Source organism: Carcharhinus amblyrhynchos, chromosome 16 (assembly GCF_965287045.1).
Source record: "Carcharhinus amblyrhynchos chromosome 16, sCarAmb.v2.hapA, whole genome shotgun sequence".
Lineage (NCBI taxonomy): Eukaryota > Metazoa > Chordata > Chondrichthyes > Carcharhiniformes > Carcharhinidae > Carcharhinus > Carcharhinus amblyrhynchos.
Window position 1 is genome coordinate 25,415,878 of NC_137339.1, and position 22,114 is coordinate 25,437,991.

At 40.4% G+C, this 22,114-nt stretch overlaps 1 protein-coding gene across 4 annotated transcripts in view; it reads left to right on the forward strand.

The window, feature by feature from the left end:
* Positions 1–11,924, forward strand: part of ythdf1 (YTH N6-methyladenosine RNA binding protein F1) — a 36,177-nt gene extending 24,253 nt beyond the window's left edge. The window contains exons 5-7 of one of the 4 annotated variants that reach the window (XR_013888771.1): positions 3,643–3,682; positions 5,920–6,033; positions 9,971–10,944. Coding sequence is in view for 2 of the 4 variants with exons in the window: in XM_080204876.1 (XP_080061002.1) it covers positions 3,643–3,682; positions 11,769–11,920 (192 nt within the window). In the remaining 2 variants the exon portion in view is untranslated. The other 3 variants (XR_013888772.1, XM_080204876.1, XM_080204877.1) reach the window with 3 other exon arrangements.
* The last annotated feature ends 10,190 nt before the right edge of the window (positions 11,925–22,114 follow it).

Below are 22,114 nucleotides of genomic sequence, written 5' to 3' on the forward strand. Positions count from 1 at the left end.
TTTTAAATTTTTGATGCATTCAATTGTTTTGATTAGATTAATAATCACTATTGTGCAAAACCTTCATTCTTTTTAATCAATATTGATCTTAAAGAGCACGAGAGATTTTTAAAAAGTTTTGTTCTAGATTGATTTATGACTCAATCAAATTCTACTTGCAACAATCGCTTGCATTTTATAACCCTTATCACGGAAATACTTCGGCTGCTTGCCAATTTTGATCTGATCACAGATCAGTTAAAGGAGATGATGGTCTGAGAGGTGGCCAAAAATGTGATCAATGAAATTGATTTTTATGGCGATGGTAACTCTTAAAGGCACAGGGAGGTATTGAGACTTTAGGTAAAAATTCCAGAGTTTTACCTAGCTGTAAAAGAATACCAATGATGGAGTGCAGAAATAGGGAAAACACTGAATTCTTGGAGGGTTATAGTGTTGGAGATAGGTAGGGTCGAGGGTGCGAAGACTTTTCTACAAAAGTAATATAATTTTAGATATTTCTTCGGTGATTGGGAGCTAGTATAGGTTGGCAGCACAGGGAAAATGAGTGAGCAGGCCATGGTGTTGGCTCGGATATTGATTGCAGAATTTGAGAAGTTGAAGTTTATGGAGCAAGGGGGAGGCCAATGAAAATATCTTCAGAATAGTCGAGTCTGGAAGTGACTTGCAGATGATTTTGGCAACATTATATTGAGGGAGGGAAGGAGATAAATAATATTAAAGATATGGAAATCTTTGCAATGGAGAGAATTTGACTTGGCAAATAAGTTTGAGGTCAGATGGATTGTAAATAGTCTGCATCACCTGAGATAGTTACCTAAGTCAGTGGTGAGAGCAAGAAGTTTGACAGGACCTGAAAGCGATGGCTTTTGTTTTCCCAAAGTTTAACAGGGATATTGTTGCTCATCTTGGATATTGGATAAGCAGACTAAACCATACACACATGCAGTTGAGAACTTGACAGAGGTGATGGAGAGCAGATATTGTCACTGCATGAATTTAATACTATGTTTTTGGATGATAGCAAGATAAATGCATAGATGCAAAAGAGGAGGCAACCAAGGATAGGTAATATCTTGTCTCCATCAGAAGTTTTGTGATGGTGGGAAGAGAAATTATTGCTTGAGAAACCAGCAATGATGGGGAAGCTATTGCTCGAGAAATTCTAGCAATGATGGCTAAGAATGGAACATGTGAAGTCAGTCTCATTCAGAATAACAGAGGTTGCAGGAGATTATAGTGAACCTTGTCAAAAACTGCAAAGTAGTTAAGAAAGAGGAGGGATAATGTACTGCAATAAAAGCAATTAAGGATGTGTTTGTGACCGTGTCATTTCAGTGCCATGGCAGGGGTGGAAATCCTATTTGCAGATGTTAAAACGTGAAGCTTCAGAAAAGATGAACACAGATTTTGGAGATGACAATATGGCAGTCTTTGGAGAGTTGGGGCAGGTTGGAGATTGGGCAGTCATTTACCATAACAAGTGAAGTCAAGGGTTGGTTATTTGTAAAGATAGCAATGAAGATGGAATTATTTACACAAGCTGGCTTAGAAGCCAGCAAGGAGAATTGTGTAGTCGTTTAGATTAGTGCAAGTGGAAGGTGTGGCTAGATGTGCTTGCAAAGGCTATATGGGAATTAGAGGGAAACTGGGAAAGCTGCAAGTGTGGAGCTAGATAAGGGAACTTGAGCTTCATGGGCAATCGCAGTGTGAATAGCAACTCATTGAATGTTAATCATCAGTCCATGAGCTGCTTGTAAGGCTATAAGGAGGCAGTTTAATGGAGCAAAGAAGCTGGTGTCAGTAGTAGGTGGTTTTGGTGCAGGACAGCAAGCTCAATAATGCTCAATGTCCAACTAAATCTGGCATTGCAAAGCTAAATTCATATACTAGGTGGATTGATACTCTCATGGTTGCATCCATTAAAGATGAGGACCAGACTAGTAGTAATGGTTGAGTTAGGAGAAAGTAAATGTGTACTGGGGATAATAGCCTCGAAGATAAAGAGCAGAGGAAAGTGTGATTGAAAGAGGTTATGGCAGTGGAAATCAGGGATCCAAGAAGTTATTGGGGTTGGTCTTATTTATGATTCAGACGATATGAATAGAGACACCACATGAGATGACAAAATCAAGGAATGGCTGTGAATATCAAAGAGAGCTTCTGTAAAGAGAAAGTTTGAGGAATGATGAGGGAGTCAAGAGAAGTTGAAATGAAAATTTAAATCACTAAAGATGAGTTGGTGCTCATTGCAGGGTCTGAGGAAAGGTGGGAGAATAGAATAGTGAAAAGCTTGTGGGCGGGGCAAGATAAAATGTAGTAATTTTAAAGGAGGTAAAAAAGGTGGAACGTGGTACATAAGAATTAGGAGCAGGAGTAGGCTGCTTGTCCCCTCATGCCTGCTTTGCCATTCAATTAGATCATGGCTGAATTGATAGTAGCCACAACTCAACATTCCTGCTTACCCTGACAACCTTTCACCTTTTTAATCATGAACATATCCACCTTTGCCTTAAAAATATTCAAAGACTTTGCTTCCACCATTCCTTTTGAGGAAGAGTTCTGAAGACTCATGACTCAGAGAAAAACCTTCTCCTAATCTATCTTAAATGAGCAACCCCTTATTTTTAAGGTGCTCGGAGGAAAAGATCAAGGTACAATTCAGTGAAGGACATGAGGTAATTTTCGGTAGACCAGTTGGTGAACATATAGCCAAGAAGCAGGCTTCACTAAGAGGCAAATGTTGCTAGCTGTAAGTCAACTTACCATCACGGATACAAAGGCCCTTTAACGAACGTTTTAAAATAAGTCTGTTTCAAAAATAATTTTTTTTTACATTTTGCGTTATACAAAATTCATACAGGAAAAAAGTGGACATTTTTAAAGATTTGTTTTAAATTGCAAAATATTTTTTAAAGATCTCTTGATTTATCTATTGACATTCATTTTTAGAATAATACTGATTTCCCCATCTTTTCACGATTAAATTTTGGTAGTAACTGGAAATGTTGTTGTGGTTAATAACAGTTATATAAATAATATCAATAGATCATCATTGAGATGTTTGCAATAGGTTTCCTTTATTTCTCAAATTGAAGTAATTTAAGATTGAGGTTGCTGTACGTTTTGTAATTTCCATTCTATACATCATGGGACTCCTTAAGATGTTCTATTTATTTGCTAGCAAATGTGCAAAACTTGATTTGGTGTTCTGAAGGAACTCCTGTTTGGTGAGTGAACGAATTGTCTGAATATGTTGATGATGTGGACCGTCCAGATTAAGGCAAAACATCTCCTTTAGTCATCAGTTTGGAGGAAATTAAGACAAATTTGACACAAGTGTATAACAGTCAACTAAAATGCTATTTAGTGATGTAGTTGATTCTAAATGCATCTTTTCTGTTTTTGTTTCTAATCTGAACCAACAAACACAATTAATTGTTTTTGAAAAAACTGACCGCTGTAACATTTGCAAAGGAAATCTATTGAGCTGATTTTTTGTGAAAGAACAGTTGAGTCATTTATGAATTCTTATTGAGGGATATCCTGTTGGTGGGCAGAGTTAACATTTTACTGTTGTCATACGTAGTATGTTTTTTTTAAAAAATCAAAAATACATGCCTTTTTGTTTTAACTTTCTAGGACAAAGTTTCTCTGCCCGTGGCTTCTCATTATTTACAAGGTAAATATTGTAAAACAATTGGTTTAAGTTTTTTACATTTAATCAACAGTAACCCAGAGATTGAAAACAAAGGGTGATTGTACTCAGACCAGACTGCAGAATTTGACTGTTTTAGTCTTGGCTTTGCTAATCTTCCCTCAAAACTATTGGCGCTGTTAGGTGTGTCTAGTTCTCAGCTTTTCCTTTGTTTTCAATTGAGATAAGATTGCAGTTCCTGGTCTGGGCGAGAGGAGAACAATAAAGAAAAATGGCCACAAATTGGAGCCAATTGCACATGAATACAGAAACCAGATAATAAGCCCTTCAGTGCCAGAGACCCAGGTTCAATTCCAGCCTTGGGTAACCTGCTTCAAGTTTGTCTGTTCTCCCTGTATCTACATGAGCTGCTTCTGGGTGTTCCAGTTTCCTCCCACAGTCCAAATATGTGCAGGTTAGGTGAATTGGCCTTGCTAAATTGCCCCCTTTAGTATCTCGAGCTGTGTAGGTGCAGTGGATTAAGGATTGGGTGGCCCTGGATAAGATATTGAATTGGTGCAAATTTGATGGACTGAATGGCCTCCTCCTGCACTGTAGGGATTCTGTGAAATGCACTTGAGAATTATAACTGGGCTGAAGCCATTGGTTTTGAGGCTTCTCTATACTCAGACCATAGAGGCCAGAATCTGGAAAAAGAGCTGCCATATGGTTTGTATAAACTAAATTCATGAAGTTATCATACAAAGAAATATGACATTTACAAATTGAATTAATATTACAAAATTATGAAGAAGGAAAATGTTTATACTTAAAAAATTTTTTTGGAAGTTAATGTCTTCGTTCCATTAATTTGGTGCCACATTTTTTGTTTGTACTTAGAAAAATAATCAGTGGTAAACTTTCATATCCTCTGCTCAAATACCAGATGATTTTAAAATACGTTCTGGATTGTAATGCAATGTAATATGCCTCTGGCTTCTACTATTGCATAATAAGATGTAGGTGTTGCTTAGAATTTCTGACATGGCAGTTATGAGTACAGATGAACTACTGGGGAAGGGGAAGAATATAGGGATTCCCCTTTGGGAGTTAAAAACTGAGGACTGGTGTCCACATGAGGCCTTTGAACATGTAACCTGATTGGCAACCATGTTAAGGGATAGTTGCATGGAAGAATAGCGGGATGATAATGTTGTGCTTCACTCAACATGCTTTTCCTGGCTTCACTTTTAATCCTATTCTGTTCTAACCTGTGAAGCTTAAAATAAAAATGAGTAACGTTTTCAATTCTGATGTGCTTTCTTCTCCATGCAAATAAGATTTAAGTGCAAGGAAATTCAGAGTTATCAACAATGAAATTTAATCATAGAATGCCTACGGTGCAGAAAGAGGTCATCCGGCCCATCGAGTCCTACACTCAGGCCCTATTGCCGTAACCTCTCATTCATTCTGCTAATTCCCCTGACACTAGGGTCAGTTTAGCATGGCCCATCAACTTAGCCTGCACACCTTTGGACCATGTGTTATGTATGTAATGTATGCCAAAAATAAAGGATAATGGTGTTAATTATAGAAACCAACCCAGTTTACCTCAAGTGCTGAATCTGAACTTTGTCATTCAAAGCTACTTTATTCAGTATTCTCTTGTTCGTTTTCACTATAATCCGTAGTCATTGACAATTGTTACTGGTGTGGCATTTTTAGTGTTCTTGACAGAGTAAGTAGTTCTGAATTTGCCCTATGCTTTAGTTATGGTACTTCTTGATTGTAATAAGAGGCGTAGAATCACTATTAGAAAAAGATAAGTTTAAGTTGATTTTCTGTTTGTTCCCTCAACAAATTTTGGTAATGATCCAAAGCCAGTGTTCACAGGGAGGTCAAATTTCAGATGCCTGACCCTTATGTTATCTACCTTTTCATGACATGTACAATGCCCCCATGCATTGCTCTTCAGTTCTTTCTCCTATTGGCATTGGGCAGAATCATGTTACTCTTAGGAATGTGAAAGGTTCTAGATTCAGTTCTTGTTTCTAGTTCATTGCTATATCCTGGCCTTTCCTGTTGTTGGCGATTGTGATTACTGCCTGCTTCTAGACCGCAATGTGGCATTGTATCAAAGATTCTGAGAAAAGTAAAAGCAAGAAACCTTGGTTCAAGTTAATGCATTAGATCAAAAGGTCCAAGATGGCTGAAGCATCAGTATCTGACTTGCCTCTGGCTGGCAAGTGCTCAAAGTCATCCCACTCCTCTTGCCCTTCCAGCCACCGTATCTATGAAGGCACAGTCGAAGCATCAGGGAGAATGAGCTGCATCAGAGCTGCTGTATCAATCCTCCTCCTCCTCCTCCTCTTCAAGCTTTGCTTCAAAGACTTCGGGTAAGCGTCAACAGAAAACTTAATCTAGAACAAGAAGGGAATCGTCATTCAGTAGATTTCCATTCCAGCAAAGTACCCAGATGGACATGGGGAAGGCAGTTATTTCCCTGAATTAAGACTTGCTTCTGGTTTCTACCAAATCTGTTTTTGCATCAGAGCAAAATTGCATATTTTAGTACTTGGCATAATTCTCTATCCATCAAGCATGTATTAATTGCATCATCAGTCGACTGATTAAGATGGATTACAATACCTTGCACTTTCATGGTATGTCTCCCTAGAAAGATAGAGAAGAGAAACTGGTGACAGCAGACTCTTGAGACTGTTGAAGATCATGTGCACTATTAGGCCAGTAGCAACCACTGAGAGGCCACTTCTTTCTTTTGGCGAAAAGATATAAGAACATAAGAAATAGAAGCAGGAGTAGGCCATCGAGCCTGCCCCGCCATTCAGTAAAATCATGGCTGATCTGTCGTGGCTCAGTTCCACCTTCCCGCCCTCTCCCCGTAACCCTTAATCCCCTCTCTTATCAAAAACCCATCAATCCGCGTCTTAAAAATATTTAGCGAGGCAGCCTCCACCACTTCAACGGGCAGAGAATTCCAGAGATTCACCGCCCTTTGAGTGAAGAAGTTCCTCCTCAACTCTGTTCTAAACCGCTCCCCCCTTTATCTTGAGGCTGTGCCCCCTAGTCCTACTGTCTTTTTTGAGCGGGAAGAGTCTCTTCACCTCTATCCTATCCATCCCATTCATCATCTTATATGTCTCAATGAGATCTCCCCTCATTCTTCTAAACTCCAACGAGTACAAGCCTAGTTTATTCAGCCTCTCCTCATAGCTCAACCCCCTCAACTCCGGTATCAGCCTAGTAAACCTCCTCTGCACTCCCTCCAAGGCCAAAATATCTTTGCGCAGGTGCGACGCCCAAAACTGCACACAGTACTCCAGCTGCGGCCTCACCAATGCCCTATACAGCTGCAGCAAGACCTCCCTACTTTTATATTCAATCCCCCTCGCTATGAAGGCCAGCATCCCATTCGCCTTCCTGACCACCTGCTGCACCTGCAAGCTGGGTTTTTGCGACTCATGCACAAGGACCCCGAGGTCCCTCTGCACCGTCGCCTGCTGCAGTTTTTTGCCCCGTAAGTAATAGTCCTTCCTACCATTATTCCTACCAAAGTGGACCACCTCACACTTACCAACATTAAATTCCAAAACCAGCACAGTGGTTAGCACTGCTGCCTCACGGCATCAGGGATCCAGTTCAATTCTGGCCTCAGGTGACTATTTGTGTTGAGTTTGCACGTTCTCCCCATGACTGGGTTTCATCCAGGTGCTCTGGTTCTACCGCAGTCTAAAGATGTGCAGGTTAGGTGGATTGGTCATGCTAAATTGCCATTTAGTGTTAGGGAGATTAGCAAAGTAACTATGTTGGAATACGGGAATAGGACCTTGGGTGGGGAGGAAAGAGCAAAAGCAGGCAGGAAGGTAAACTGCCAGTGGGTGGGAAGGAGATGCAGGGTCAGCTTTATTATGCAGAGCTGCACCACTTTTATATTGCTGAATATTGTTAAGCACTATAAATCTGTCCGTTCTGCTGAAATTAACTGTAATAACTTAGAATGTTGACTTGAATTAAGGGACTTAATATAGCATAGTTCCTGAAACCCTTGCTGTAACTTCTTGCAGGTAGAGATACCATGTAACTATGCAGGAATTATGTTCCTTACTATGCAACGTAAATAATGTACTAGCAAGTCAACAAAAGGAAGAATACATGGATTTTGTAGGATCCAGGTATCCCAATTTGAAAACCAGTGCATTAGATCTTCACTTCTGTTCCCAGTGAATTCATTTTATAAGTTATCAACAAACAATATATTTGATCATCCCAGTGTAGAAAGCATAAAGCCAAAATTTGTAGATGACAGCAAGACTAATGTAACCCCAATTCCCAAAGATGTGGTGTTCAAGAATTTGCATTGCATAATTTGAGCTGCATCTTGGCACATAGCTGGCTTGGCATTCCAAACAATTGAGCTATGTTGTTGCCAGAGTCAGCAGCATTAGGGATAAAACTTTCTCCTTATTCCCTATAGCCTCTTCTGACCATCATTGCATCAACTCCTAATCATACTCCAATTTCTATTTAAAGAGCACAAAATCTTAACTCTTTACCAATTTGCTATTCTGGGCAGGAGTTTTTCTATTATCTTTTCCCACTTGCGCACCACCGCCCATCTTCCCCCACGCAACGTCTTGGCCTATTCTACAAACTTCTGAAACGTCAAGGGTTAGGATAATTATAAAATACATTTTGGTGTGAATGTTTTTCATTGTTGTGGACTCTCTTTCTCTTCCTGTTCTAGAAAGGGAAGATATTCTAATGACAAACTCTTCCATTTCACATTAATCATTCAAGTTGAGTTTCAGTGGGAGAAGTCATGTGTTAACAGTTGGCAGTACAGGTAATTAAAGACTATTGTTTTGAAAAGCCTATCTGCCTAGTCTACCAACAATTAAATGTGTTTACTTAGTAGAAGAACCCATTGGTATATACTGCTGCATTTCTCCCTTTGAATAAAATAATTGTAAACAATTTCCCACTTTGAATACTTCCAAGGAGATGGTTGAGAAAAGGTTATCAGGCTGTATGAGTGGTAGATCGTATGTCCTTGGGAATGAAATACAAATTTGCTACATATTGTAAATCTACCTTTTTTATCATTTCAAAATTGCAATGTCGGTGGTACTTGAATTGCGTTCCCTATAATATAGACACTGTAGGGGCTGACTTTGTGAAAGTTGCAGGGTTAGCCCCTCCTGGTTGTAAAAGACCCTCTGTCTAAAGCAGAGCTAAAACTTGGTTAGAAGTACGGCCTGATGACCGGTATGATTTTTGGTGAGACAGCAAATCTTAAAAGGGTTGTTCCATTCCCATTATGTTGCAACAGTGCGGCAAATAGTGTTTATTTTAAAATATCTTGCCAAATAATGTTATTTAAGATTATCTTTTGCAGCAAAAGAAACTGGGCAAGGGGCAAAGTGCAAATGATTATTAACAATTCGAAAAGATTTTGTCAATTTTTTTAATGAAAAGCTCGACATTAGTGATGCGCTTAATTATATAGGTGGGCAAGAGGATATTGGAAGTAAACTGCCCCAAACCTTATGAATTTCACCTTGGGACCTGATTCTTGCAACTCCAAATCTTTCCTTTGGCCCTCTCCTACCTGCTCGGAATTATGCATTTATGAATCTGGCACATCCCTGAAATTAACCCACGTTTGCCTGCAGTGAGGACTGATGGGAACCTCATTTTTGGACAGATAAGTCTGGTGTTCAAAATAAAGTCATCTAATAGTTATTTGCAAGTGTTATAAATTAACTTCAGTTGAGAAGAACTGATGAGAGATTTGGTGTTAGGGTGCCGCTATGCATGAGGTACAGTAAAAGAAACTGGAAATTTGAAAATCCCTTAGATGGGCATCCTGAGAACCACTTCTGTAAGCTTTGCTGGCTTTGGATCATTACTCAATGTATAGAAATCTGAAAATGGTCATTGTCTTCTGAATCTAAACACCTTGGTTCACAATCTCTCCAGTCAATGCAGCTTCAACTAGCACTCCGGCCACCTACAGTACAAGTTATTGTAGTAAACGAGTTTCCAACAAAAAAAGCTGCATGTTGTGTTTTCTGAAGCCTGCAAAATACTGTGCATGTAAATGATTAACTGTGGACTGTGTAAACTTCTACCAAAGTCCACATTTGCCAAGTATAAAATAAAAAGACAAGGACCAACAGGGTGATTTTTATTGACTGTAGTTTGAAAATCTAATTACAGTGGAATTCATGCATTGTGTGTCATAGAATACTTGTGCAAAATAGTTTATAACTTTTCATGCTCTTTCAAAGTAACTTTTCTCTTTCTCTGCAGGAGCACCTGAACCGAAGCAAATGATAAGAAAACATTTAACTTGAATTAAAAAAAACTGAACCTGGTGCTGTGATGCAGCATCAGAATGAAAAAAAAACAAAGCTTTCTGCTCCAGTGATATCTTTATGTGCAGGGGAATTAAAAGCTACATCACGTTTTTAGTACATTTCTGTTTTTTTTTTGTTTTTTTGCCCAGACTGGTCTGCATTTTGTTTGTAATTTTGCACCTAAATGCTGTAGCAGTCACTGGTAACTTCTGTTACACTGAAGCTTTAGCCTGCATTTGTTTCGCAATCCTGTAAAGAGGGACCCTTCATGCTCCCCTTTATGGGAAATATTACTGCATCAGCCTTATGTAGTTTGGATGATGTGATGCTTTCAACGTTACTAGTTTTTGGTGATGTGTGTTAACTTTGAGCTTTCTGGTGTTCTTTTCGAGTCGCTGTTAATTTGCATTCTCATGAAAATCCCAAGGCCATTTCTTTTTTTCCTTCTCTAAAGCTGAGCTTTAATATAGGAGCAAATAGTGGAAACGATGGTTGATGTCTCAAAATATAAATTGATGCAAACGTCTCTTGATTCTTCTGGGATGAAATATTTTGATTGTTTTTCTGTCTGAAAGCTGTACTTTGCTGTACTGTATGTCTGTGGAATGAGGGAACCATTGAAATTGCTGCCGACTGGATAAAGCATGAAACGGTGCTCATGCCTGTTGCTTTAGTTCACAGAAACTTGCACGTGTTTATGTAGAGGAACTTTACTATCGTTAGAAAGAAAACAATTAACTCTTCTGAACCTAGTTACAAAAATGGACCTCAGTTTAAAAAAAAAACTATCATTTAGACTTATATTTAGACAATTTTAGTTATGTCTATGGAATATTGCCTGTAAGGTAAATGAACATCATTGGGTTGATTTTCTTTCCTCTAGGAGAATACAAGCCTTAATAAACAATATCTATTTAGCAAGCACAAGTGATCTGTTCTTAATGCCTCTATTCATTTCTGTTCAGCTTTTTTCCATTCATGTGCCAGTAGCAAAACTGCACTCTACTCTAGACAAAAGTATACAAATTGCACTGAAATCGAAGTCTTCAAGTTTCAGAAATTGACATTTGAAAAAACGCCAAATAATTGTGTACAGAATTTTAAAATACTTAACAACTAACTGCAATTGGGAGGAAAAAGTGAGTACCATGGGTGTATCATATCTGCACCATATTGTTCAACGGCCTGATACGTTCGGTGTTAATCTTCAAGTGGAACACCTTGAGTTGATCGAGATGTGTGGTTTAGAATAGATCTGTGCGTTGTGATGCAGAACTTTCCTTGTTCTTCAGTTCAAAATGTCACATATAAGCTATCTAGTTTATTCTACAGCCTGCTGGTAAAATTTAAGTAAAACTGGCTATTGCATCACACCTATTAAGAGACATAAGCGATGGGTAACAGTCATTACTTTAATGTCAACATTTATGCATAATCAAGTTGATTGTGTCGTGTAATATCCAAAGTATTTTTGAGGTGGTGGGATGGAAGGAATAAAAGGGGAAATGTAATTGTGATGCTTAATCTTTATCTTGGTTTCTCCAATTCTTTGACTTTATATTTTAGTTCTATTTTTCTGTTCTGCATAAATATGAACAGAATTAGGCCAATATGGTCTCTTGAACTTGCTCTGTCACTTAATTCATGGCTGATCCTCAACCTTAATTCCACTTTGATTCCCTTAGACTCCAAAAAGCAACCAAACTTAGCTTGAATGTGCTGACTGTGATTTTTGCAACCCTCCTACCTAGAGAATTCCAAAGATTCACCACCCTCTGAAGAAATGACTCAACTCCATCCCACATCCAGAGCCTATACCACTTCATTCTTGGACTCTCCAACTAGAAGAAACAGTCTCTCAGTACCTACCTTGTTGAGCCCTCGGCATCATGTGTTTCAATGAGAACCCCCCCCCCCCCTCATTCTAAACTGCATTTGAGTTATCTCAAGACATCCATCTTATCCTAATGAACCTTCACTGTGATTATTCAAAGGCAATCAAATATTTACTGTGGATTGGAGATCAAAGCTATGCAGTATTCCAAGTCTGGTCTGATTAGGATTGTACAATTGCAGCAAGACTTTGCTCATTTATTCCAAGTCGTTTGCAAGAAAAGACCAACAAAGTATTTTTACTTGCCTGTATATGCATGCTAACTTTCTGCAAAGAACTCTGCTGGAACTATAATAAAAACATGAATTCAATAAAGAAGAGTTTATTTATTACAAGTAGGCTTACATTAACACTGCAATGAAGCTACTGTGAAAATCCCCTAGTCGCCGCACTCCGGTGCTTTTTCGGGTACCACTCAGACAATTTAGCATAGCCAATTCACCTGACCTGCACATCTTTGGATTGTGGAAGGAAACCCACACTAACCCAAGGAGAACATGCAGACTCGAAACAATGACCCAAGCCAGGAATCGAACCCAGGTTGCTGGCACTGAGGCGCAGTGCTAACCACTGTGCTGCCCTGCTGCCAGACCTGGGAATTCCCTGTTCCATGATGACTTGTATGTCTTGCACAAGGACACACCAATCACTCCAAATACCAACAGTGAAACAGTTTTTTGCGATTTGAAAATTATTTAATTTTTCTATTTTTCTTTCCCCAATAAATTGTATAACCAAATCTCACCATTATACTCCATCTGCCATTTTATCCACTCTTAATCAATCAATGTTCCTTTGCATAATGTCTTCTTCAGGGTTTACTTACTCATCTTTCTTCCGTGTGGTCTGTTTGCTGCCCAAACTTGCCCAAAATGTTTGACTTAGTATGTTAGCTAGTTAGGCCCACACTACAGATTCTATGTTGTGTGGACTTTAATATTTCCATTATTTTACACATTCCTCTGCCCCACCTGAACCCATGTGTTGCTGAAACCCTCATCCAACTTTGTTACCTTCAGAACTGCCTATTCTAGTGCTGTTCTGGTTGTCTTCCCATCGTTTCTCCCCCACCCCCCATAAACCTAAGATTGAAAATTCTGCTGCCTATATCCAAACCTTCACCATTATTGACAATTCACCAATTGCCACTGTGGCTCCATTGCACCAATATCTCAATCTTACCTTCATGGTCAAACCACTTTCCAAGTGGTTTAACCTCTTCAAACCTCACCTACCCCCCAAAAACTTTCTGATCACTCTGCATTCCTCCAAATCCTGAGCTTTTATGCAACCCACACCACCCTAAGCCCTGGAGTTTCTTCCCTAAACAACACCAAAGCCAGTCCACATCTCTCCTTCAAGATGCTCCTCAAAACCTAACTCTTTGACCAAGCTTTTTGCTAACCAAATGTCTTGGGCTCAGCGTCAATTGTTACGTGATTCACCTGTGGGTGTTTTATTGTTACAACTTGTATTTACACAGCATGTTTATTTCAAGCTGTGGATACTAGTATGACCTGATGTCCTGATTATCGGTTTATCCGTCAGTAACAATACTCAAATAACCCTTTTCAAAACCTATAGATCCACAGTGCAAGTGGTATTGAGTTCCTATGGCTTATGGGCTACATGTGATCCATAATCTGTACTTTAGATACACTTGAAGACTTTCTCTGGTACTGCTTCTGGGACATGGTGGGATAAATCATCTAGCAAGGTTCATTTTGATGCAACTTTCTAGCCCTGTGCCACTGCTTACCATAGAACTGGTGAAAATGTTCACGTGAGTAACTAAGTTCAATTGTTTCGTTCTGAGATTAAAACCTGGATTTTCTCAATTAATTTGTTACAAGATATTAGTAACTTAAAGGGCCCAATGATCTTCATTAGTGAAAATGCAAGGTTGAACACATTAGAAAATGAGTGCTCCTATTTGGAAGAATATTATTTAAAAGGATTTGTACGCCTGCAGGTTTGCGAATGTTACGTACGTACATGTGCAAAACTGAATTTCTGTTTATTAAAAAATTCTGAGAACCAGCAAGCTTACAAAATACTCCTATTTCTACATTTGATGCTTTTAAATGCACAATTATGGCAATCTCATTAGCTGTTCTTGCTGTTAGTCATTTTTAGCTGTTGATGCATTTTCCCTTCTAAATTTTTTTTGTTATACTAACTACTTCATTTCAAGGTTGGCTGCCTTGTTCCATTTGCAAGATGATCGTTTTAACTTTCAGTTCTGTTTGCTAAGGACAGTGAAGATACTTAAAAGACCTACTGAAATAATTATTTTGGTTGCTAACTTCCGCATTCATTGCCTTCCATATTGTGCCCTTTAGAGGTGGCATTGAAAATGCAGATTGTGGAAGTGGATCAATTATGCAGCTTTTACAGAATATGATTTTCACCCTTGGTATCATTCAACAGGGTTAGACTAAAAAGGTGAACAAAGTACTGTGACAAGAAATCTATGTCACAATTGTACTTGAATAAAAACACCTGCTTTTTCTCATTTATTTCTGGATGTTAATCAAATCTGGTGTGATAGTGTGGTCAACTTTAGTACAACATGACTATCAACTTGTGCCAAAACAAACATTAGCTGCCTCAATTTAGTTCGGCTGAGGGAAGAGAATAGAAGACAGCAGCAGGGAAATGAGAAAATTGGAGTGCAGCTTACAAATGGGTTCTTGTACACTGTGAAATAAGGAAATACTTTTCTGACTAATGTTGCAAGTGAAAGTGTTAATATTAGTCAGTCAATTTGTTTTAGTAAATGCAGCTTTGTAAAATAATTTTTTCCCTGGTACAATGAAAGTGATATTGTATTCCATGGATGAGGGTTGATTAGCCTTCTCCAAAAGCACTATTGAATGTGCAATTTTGACCAGTAATTTACAATATTTCATTTATGGAAAAACAATAAATTAGCCCCTTTACTTGTGCATGTTACAGGCTAGGCCAGTCAGTGAAACAATTAAATGGTGGTACAATGGTTAGCATTCCTGCCTCATAGCACCACGCATCTGAGACCAGAACACTCCACTCACCTGACGAAGGGGCAAACCCCAAAAGCTTGTGGGTTTACTATCAAATAAACTGGTTGGACTTTAACCTGGTGTTTGTGAGACTTCTTACTGTGTTCACAGCACCAGGGACCAGAGTTTGATTCCAGCCCGTGTGTAGTTTGCATGTTGTTCCTGTGTCTGTGTGGGTTTCCTCTGGGTGCTCCAGTATCTTTCCATAGTCCCAAAGATGCGTCTGTGTGGGGGTTAGGTGGTTTGGCCATGATAAATTGCCCCTTTGTGTCCTAAGATGTCTAGGTTAGGTGGATTGGCAGGGCAACTATGTGGGGTATAGGGATAGGGCCTGGGTGGAATTATTGGTGCTGATTCAATAGGCTGAATGGCCTCCTGCACTGTAGGGATTCTACGATAAGTCTGCTGGAGACTAATTAAGTCCAAGACCTGAGATTTAGAGTGCAAATGGTATTTGACGTTGCCATGATGTAATACCTCCCCTCCTGTTAACAGAGACACTGCAGCAGCGTCATTGATGGGAGTGTATAATTATACTGTTACAATTTTACATACGCAGTTTCTTTTACAAATGTGGATATAGTTTTATATAATTAAAATACATAAAACTAAGGTTGGAATATGTTAAAATGAAACTAATGCTGTGGCTCCACTATTCCTTAGTCTCTGGCTTTCCATTACCTGCACTTGATCCTGACTCTAACACCACAACGATCAACTGTGTTCAAAATGTGTTAATAGGTCATGGTGTACACAATCTCTCTCACCTATTGTTTCCTCTCCGTCTTTCTTTTCCCTTTACTATTTTTGACATGTTTCCCATTCCTTTTGAGTGGGTGGTGTGGCATGGTGGAGAGTTGTTACTGTAGTCTGCTACTGCCCCTCTTTAAAAGCCTTTGCAATTTTCCTCCTACCTTCCATATCTCCTACTTTCTTGTTTCTCTTCCCCACTGCTGTTGTTCACCCCTATTTCTTATTCCTGTAATCTACCAATAACCAACCATTACTCCAAACAGCATGCCACCTGTGACTATTCACACTTAATTGCCTACTAATCAGTTGACTCCCTCTGTTTTTATGTTCTCGACGCTGATCTTTTCTGTTCAGCCTTGTCAGATTCATCTTTCTGCTCATAGTTTTTTTAGTTATTCATCAGTCACAAGTAGGCTTACATAAACACTGCAATGAAGTTACTGTGAAAATCCCTGAGTTGCCACACTCTGGCACCTGTTTGGGTACACAGAGAATTTAGCATGGCCAATCCACCCAACCAGCGCATCTTTCAGACTATGGGAGGAAGCCCATGCACAAATGGGGAGATCATGCAGACTCCGCAGTGACAGTGAGCCAAACCAAGAGTTGAATCCGGGTCCCAACTGTGCCACCCTACTGCCCCCATAGTGTGTTACTGAAAGCTGCAGAGATTGGACACTACTTGTAGGGCTGATGCAGAGCTGAAGAGGATGTGAAGGTGTGAGCTCTAGACCAAATAGGAAGTGGGGGTGAAATGCAATAACCAGACAGGCATGAAAAATGTGAGGAAGCTACAGGCCTGAGAGAAATGTGAATTGGGAGAGGAAATATCTGGCAATAAGGTATGAAGGTTTGGTACCTGACATGGATATGATGGCAGCAGGAAAGGACTAATAGAATGGGTGGAAATATGAATTAAAAACTAAAACTCGCCTGCCACATTACCTAGGTGATTGGACATGAAACAGAACTTTGGGAGCAACAATTTAACTTTGTGGGACGCTAGAAAGGTAAATTAAATGCAATTATAGAAACCTATTAAAATTTTAAGCACTTGATTTAAAAATAGTCCAATATTTTACACTTAGTCATGATTGCTAGAAGTGATAAAATTGTGACAGGAACTAAATGTGACTGCGTGCTAGACAGAAATCTTTTGTACCTTGTGTTCATTTAAAATTCTTTTTCAAAGTCACCATTCTCTATTGCCCTCCCAAGTGCAATTAAAAAAATGTTCTCGCCATGGTGTCTTCACTATTTCCCCTGAACAATTTTCTATCTTTGGTCATTTCAGGCTCCAGCTCAGCTCATCATTATCTCCTCTGAATTTGCTGCGCTCTCATTCTCCCTAAATTTCACTCCCTCCATATAACTTCCCCAACCTATATTTACAGGCACCCCCATGACCTTGCCATCTCACTTGGTCTGGATGGTCCCATAGTCTCAATTGTAGACAAGGCCATTCCTGATCGCTTCCTTGTATCACTCACAACCCACTTACCCCTTTTCCACACTCCAACACTACCTCCTCCTGTTATCTATCAGGAAGGGGGAGGGGGAGTTCCTTTCCAATAAGGTGGACAGCAGTGTACAATGGTTAGCATTGCTGTCTCACAGTGCCAGGGCCTCAGGTTCGATTCCTGGCTTGGGTGACTGTGCAGAGTTTGCACATTTTCCCTGTCTGCATGGGTTTCCGCTCTCAGTCCGAAAGACATGCGGGTTAGGTGCATTTGCCATGTTATCAATAACCTAGCTTTCTGTTTTAACTCCTCATTTTAACAAATATTCCGTTATTCTTGATAAACTTTGTGACTTTTGTTTTTGATGCGTTCTTTTGCAAAAAAAAGTTGCTTATTTAGCAACTTGTTCTTGCATTTGCAGTATTTCTATTACTTTTCCATACTCATTAAATTGATCGAAAATTTGAAAATGCTGGAAATACTTAGCAGTAGATTAGAAACAGAATTAATGTTTCAGGCCTACAACTTTTCATCCTCAGTTTTTCCAGTGCTTTCTGTTTTCATTACAGATTTCCAGCATCCCGCTATTTTGCTCTTCTAAAACAATGAACGCACATCGAATGATCTTGGAACATCCAAGTTCACAAATGCCCCAAGTGCTTCATTGTTGACAAGTACTTTTGGACTTCAGTCAACATTACATAGGTAAACAGTCAATTTGCACACAAGATCTCTTAAATAACAGTGAGCTGACTGACCGGTTAACCTCTTCGTAATGCTGTTTGTGGGAGGAGTTTGAACGTCAGGTGAAATCCTTGTGCACTCTTGAAAAGTGACAGGATTCAACACAGACTACAGGCATCTGTCACATGCAAAATATGGCACCTTCAGCACTGCAATCCTGTACATTTAGTGTTCAAAACATGTGCCTAAGTCCTGGAGTAAGACTTTGGCACAGCTTTTAGATTCACAGACAAGAATGCTACCAGCTGAGCCAAGGTAATAAAAATTACATTTCTCCCATTGCTTTATTTCAAGTACTGCTTCGTATTGGTTAGCACTGCTGCCTCACAGCACCAGGGAGCCTGGTTTGATTCCCAGCTTGGGTCACTGTACGAAGTCTGCACGTTCTCCCTGTGTCTGCGTTGATTTCCCCTGGGTGCTCTGGTTTCCTCCCACAGTCTGAAAGATATGCTGATTAGTTGCATTAGCCATGCTAAATTCTCCATCAGTGTAAATGAACAGGCACTGTAGAGTAGTGACTAGGGGATTTTCACAGTAACTTCATTGCAGTGTTAATGTAAGCCTATATGTGACACACACAATCCTTAGTCCATTCTTCTCAAAATGCACTAATTTACTAATTTTTTTTAGGTATGCACTATTGGAATTTGTTTTTGTTTTAATTATAATATTGATAGCATTGAAAACTAAAACCATTGTTAATTAAGTCAAGTCTGTTGTTAAGGTACCGTGAAGCTTCAAAACCTTTTACTGCAGTTTTGGACAGAAATAGAATGTCATGATAAGTGGCCAATAGCTGAGTGTACTTTGGTCTTTCCATGTAGTTATGCCTGTTATATACTTTGCAGCAATTATTATTTTTGCTGAAAATTAACAGCATCTGCCAGAGATTCTCCACTAACTATTGAGAAAATACAAAGTCTGTAACAAGAAGTAGTTCATCAGGATTAAAAGCCATGCTTTTCCATTAACATTCTCCATCAGATGCTTGGCTATGTCTGCTGGCAATAACACCTCATTAAAATGAAGCACCTTTCAGCAGCCTGGTGCTTGAGTGAAAGAATGAGTTGAACAGTAATACCACAGTGAAGTATTGTTGAATGCGGAAAATCTGAATTATAGACAGAAAATGCTGGAAACGCTCAGCAGACCTGGCAGTATCTGTGGACACAGTAAGAAGTCTCACAACACCAGGTTTAAGTCCAACCAGTTTATTTGATAGTGATCCCACAAGTTTTCAAAGGTGTTCCTTTGTCAGGTGTGTCGTACTATTTGTAACCCCCATGACTTGCCTGGGCTTGTAAAATCTCACTTACTGCCCTGTCTGGAGACAATACACCTCTTTAACCTATGCTAATGCTATCTCCGCTCACATTGTCTGCATCTTTAAGACTTGAATAGCAAAGACTTGCATCCTAATCAGTATTCTGTAAACTGTGTCTTTATATGCCTTTCTCTGATCAGAACCTTGCACACACCTGATGAAGGAACACTGTTTCTGAAAACTTGTGGGATCATCATCAAATAAACTGGTTGGACTTAAACCTGGTGTTGTGAGACTTCTTACTGTGTTTATCCCAGTCCAACACCGGCATCTCTACATCATGACTCAACATCTGTGGAGACAGAAACAGGGTTAGCTTTTCAGGTCTGTGACCTTTTGTCAGAGTTAATGAGCCCTTTATAAAGGAGAAGAAATTGCCTGCTGCAATATGAGACTTTGGGCCTGATTCTCCCAGCGCGACCTGCAACTTTTCTGGTGAGTTGGACAGGGAAATGTGCATGTTGGCTATTTCACAGGTTCCCTGCCAGCTTTTATGACCTGCGTCCATCTCCCAACCAGAGAAAAATGATGCCTCCAGGAACCCGCTGAAAACCGGTGTGCTGCTGATTTGCATTACTTACCATACCTTAGCATGCCATTGCAGGGATTGACACTGCAGTCTCCACCCACGTTTACGTCTGCCACCTCTTTGGCGTGATTACATAAAAGTCTCGACATGGCAGTCTTGAACTGGTGTGAGGGGATAAGTGAGGGGAGCGTGGGGAATATTGCAGGCAGGCCCTGGAAATGCCTGGTGGCCTTCCTCCTCCTGTCTTCAGGTACTGGCCCATGGACCTGTGATATCTGGGGTGGGGGGATTGGGGGGCTTCTATTTTCTCAGAGCTCTCTGGGTGAGGTTCCTGCTTACCTTTTACCTCCAGGGCAACGCTGTAGCTCAGTTTGGGAAGCCCCATCAAGGAGTCCTGCTTACTCCCCTCCTCCAGGGCAATTCGCAGTGGCATTGCCTTGTCGTGGGGTGTGGTCAGGGACTCAACTGAGTGCTGGTGATCCAGGGTGGGGGAGGAGTGCACCATGTGCTGACTGAGGCCTAACTAGATGAAGCAGCTGCAGAATGGAGGGATTGGGCATGCATATTATCCAGATCCATGGGGGCATGGGGTGAATGGGCAGCCATGTCTGTATGTGGGAGGACATGGGGGACAGTGATGACTGTATGGGGAAGGGGGGGCTAGGGCTGTCTGTATGGGGGAGGGGGCAGCCATGTCAGTGTGTGGGGAGGTGGGGTGGGATGGTGTGTTGTGGGGCCAGCTATGAAGCCAGTGATGTGTATGGGGTTGGATGGCAGTGATCTGGATGGTGGGAGTTTCAGAAATTTCCCAGCGATGTGTGCATGTGCAGGTTCCCGCTTATCCCACCAATTTCAAGCTCTTTGGTGTTAATAGGCCCCACGCTCTAAGCTTTTAATGATATTCACGATTGTGACCTCTGCATTGCACAGAGTGTGGAGATTCAGGTCTGAAGTTGCACTGAAAAAACAGTCATAATCTACACCAGTTTTCCCACTAATTCAGCACTTTTGGGAGAATCGCCTCCTTTGTCACAGTGTCTCTTATCAAAGATTTAAGATTTGATGTCAGACTGGAATCTTTAACTTGTGAGGCTGGCTACCCAAAGAGGTGGTTCTTGTATTCATTTATTCATGTCAACTGGGTGCATTTTGCAAGCATAGTTATCTCTAAAGACGGTCCTCAAGAATATTGCCTCCATATGGAAAGAGAAGAGAGAGTAAGGGCTCAGAATTGATTCTTAATTCTAATATCAATTAACAAGGGAGGTACGATGGCATAGTGGTTAGCACTGCTGCCTCACAGTACCAGGGACCTGGGTTCGATTCCCAGCTTGGATCATTGCCTGTTAGGAGTTTGCACATTCTCCCTGTGTCTGCATTGATTTCCTCCGGGTGCTCTGGTTTCCTCCCACAGTCCGAAAGATGTGCTGGTTAGGTTGATTCGCCATGGTAAATTGACCCTCAATGTCAGGGGGATTAGTAGGATAAATACATACGGTTACGGGGATAGGGCTTGGTGGGATTGTGGTTGGTGCAGGCTGAATGGCTTTGTTTTGCATTGTGGGGGTGATTTCACCATGTGGAGTGCCCATTTAGGGTGGCACAGTGGTTAGGACTGTTGCCTCACAGCACCAAGGACTTGAATTCAATTCCAGCCTTGGTTCACTGTCTGTGTGGAGTTGGCACGTTTTTCCCGTGTCTGTGTGGGTTTCCTCCGGGTGCTTCGGTTTCCTCCCACACTCCAAAGATATGCAGGTTAGGCACATTAGCCATGCTAAATTGACCCTTGCTGTCAGGGAGATCAGCAGGATAAATACATAGGGTTATGGGGATAGGACCAGGGTGGGATTATTGTCAGTGCAGGCTTAATGGGCCAAATGATCTCTTTCTGCTCAGTTATGATGCTATGTCTGGATATGTCATGTTCCAGGCAGGTTACACGATCATCAAGAAGAAATGAGATATAACTCTTGGGATCAAGGCATATGGGGGGAAGGTGGGTTCAGGATATTGAATTTGATGATCAGCCATGATCATAATGAATGGCCAATCTCATAGGGCTGAATGGCCTACTCCTGCTTCTATTTTCGATGTCTCTACATGAATTAGGAACAGGAGCAGGAGCAGGCTGTTCGGCCTCCAAAAGCCTGCACTGCCATTCAGTAAAGTCATGGCTGATCTGATTGTGGCCTACCACTGACACTTTTGATTGCCTTTTTGTCAGAACTTAATTGCTTCTGGCTTAAAAACATTCAATGACCCTGCCTCTGGGGAAGCAAGTTCTACAGACTCGTGACCCTCTGAGAGAAAAGGTTTCTCCTGACATCTGTCTTAAATGGGAGACCTTTTATT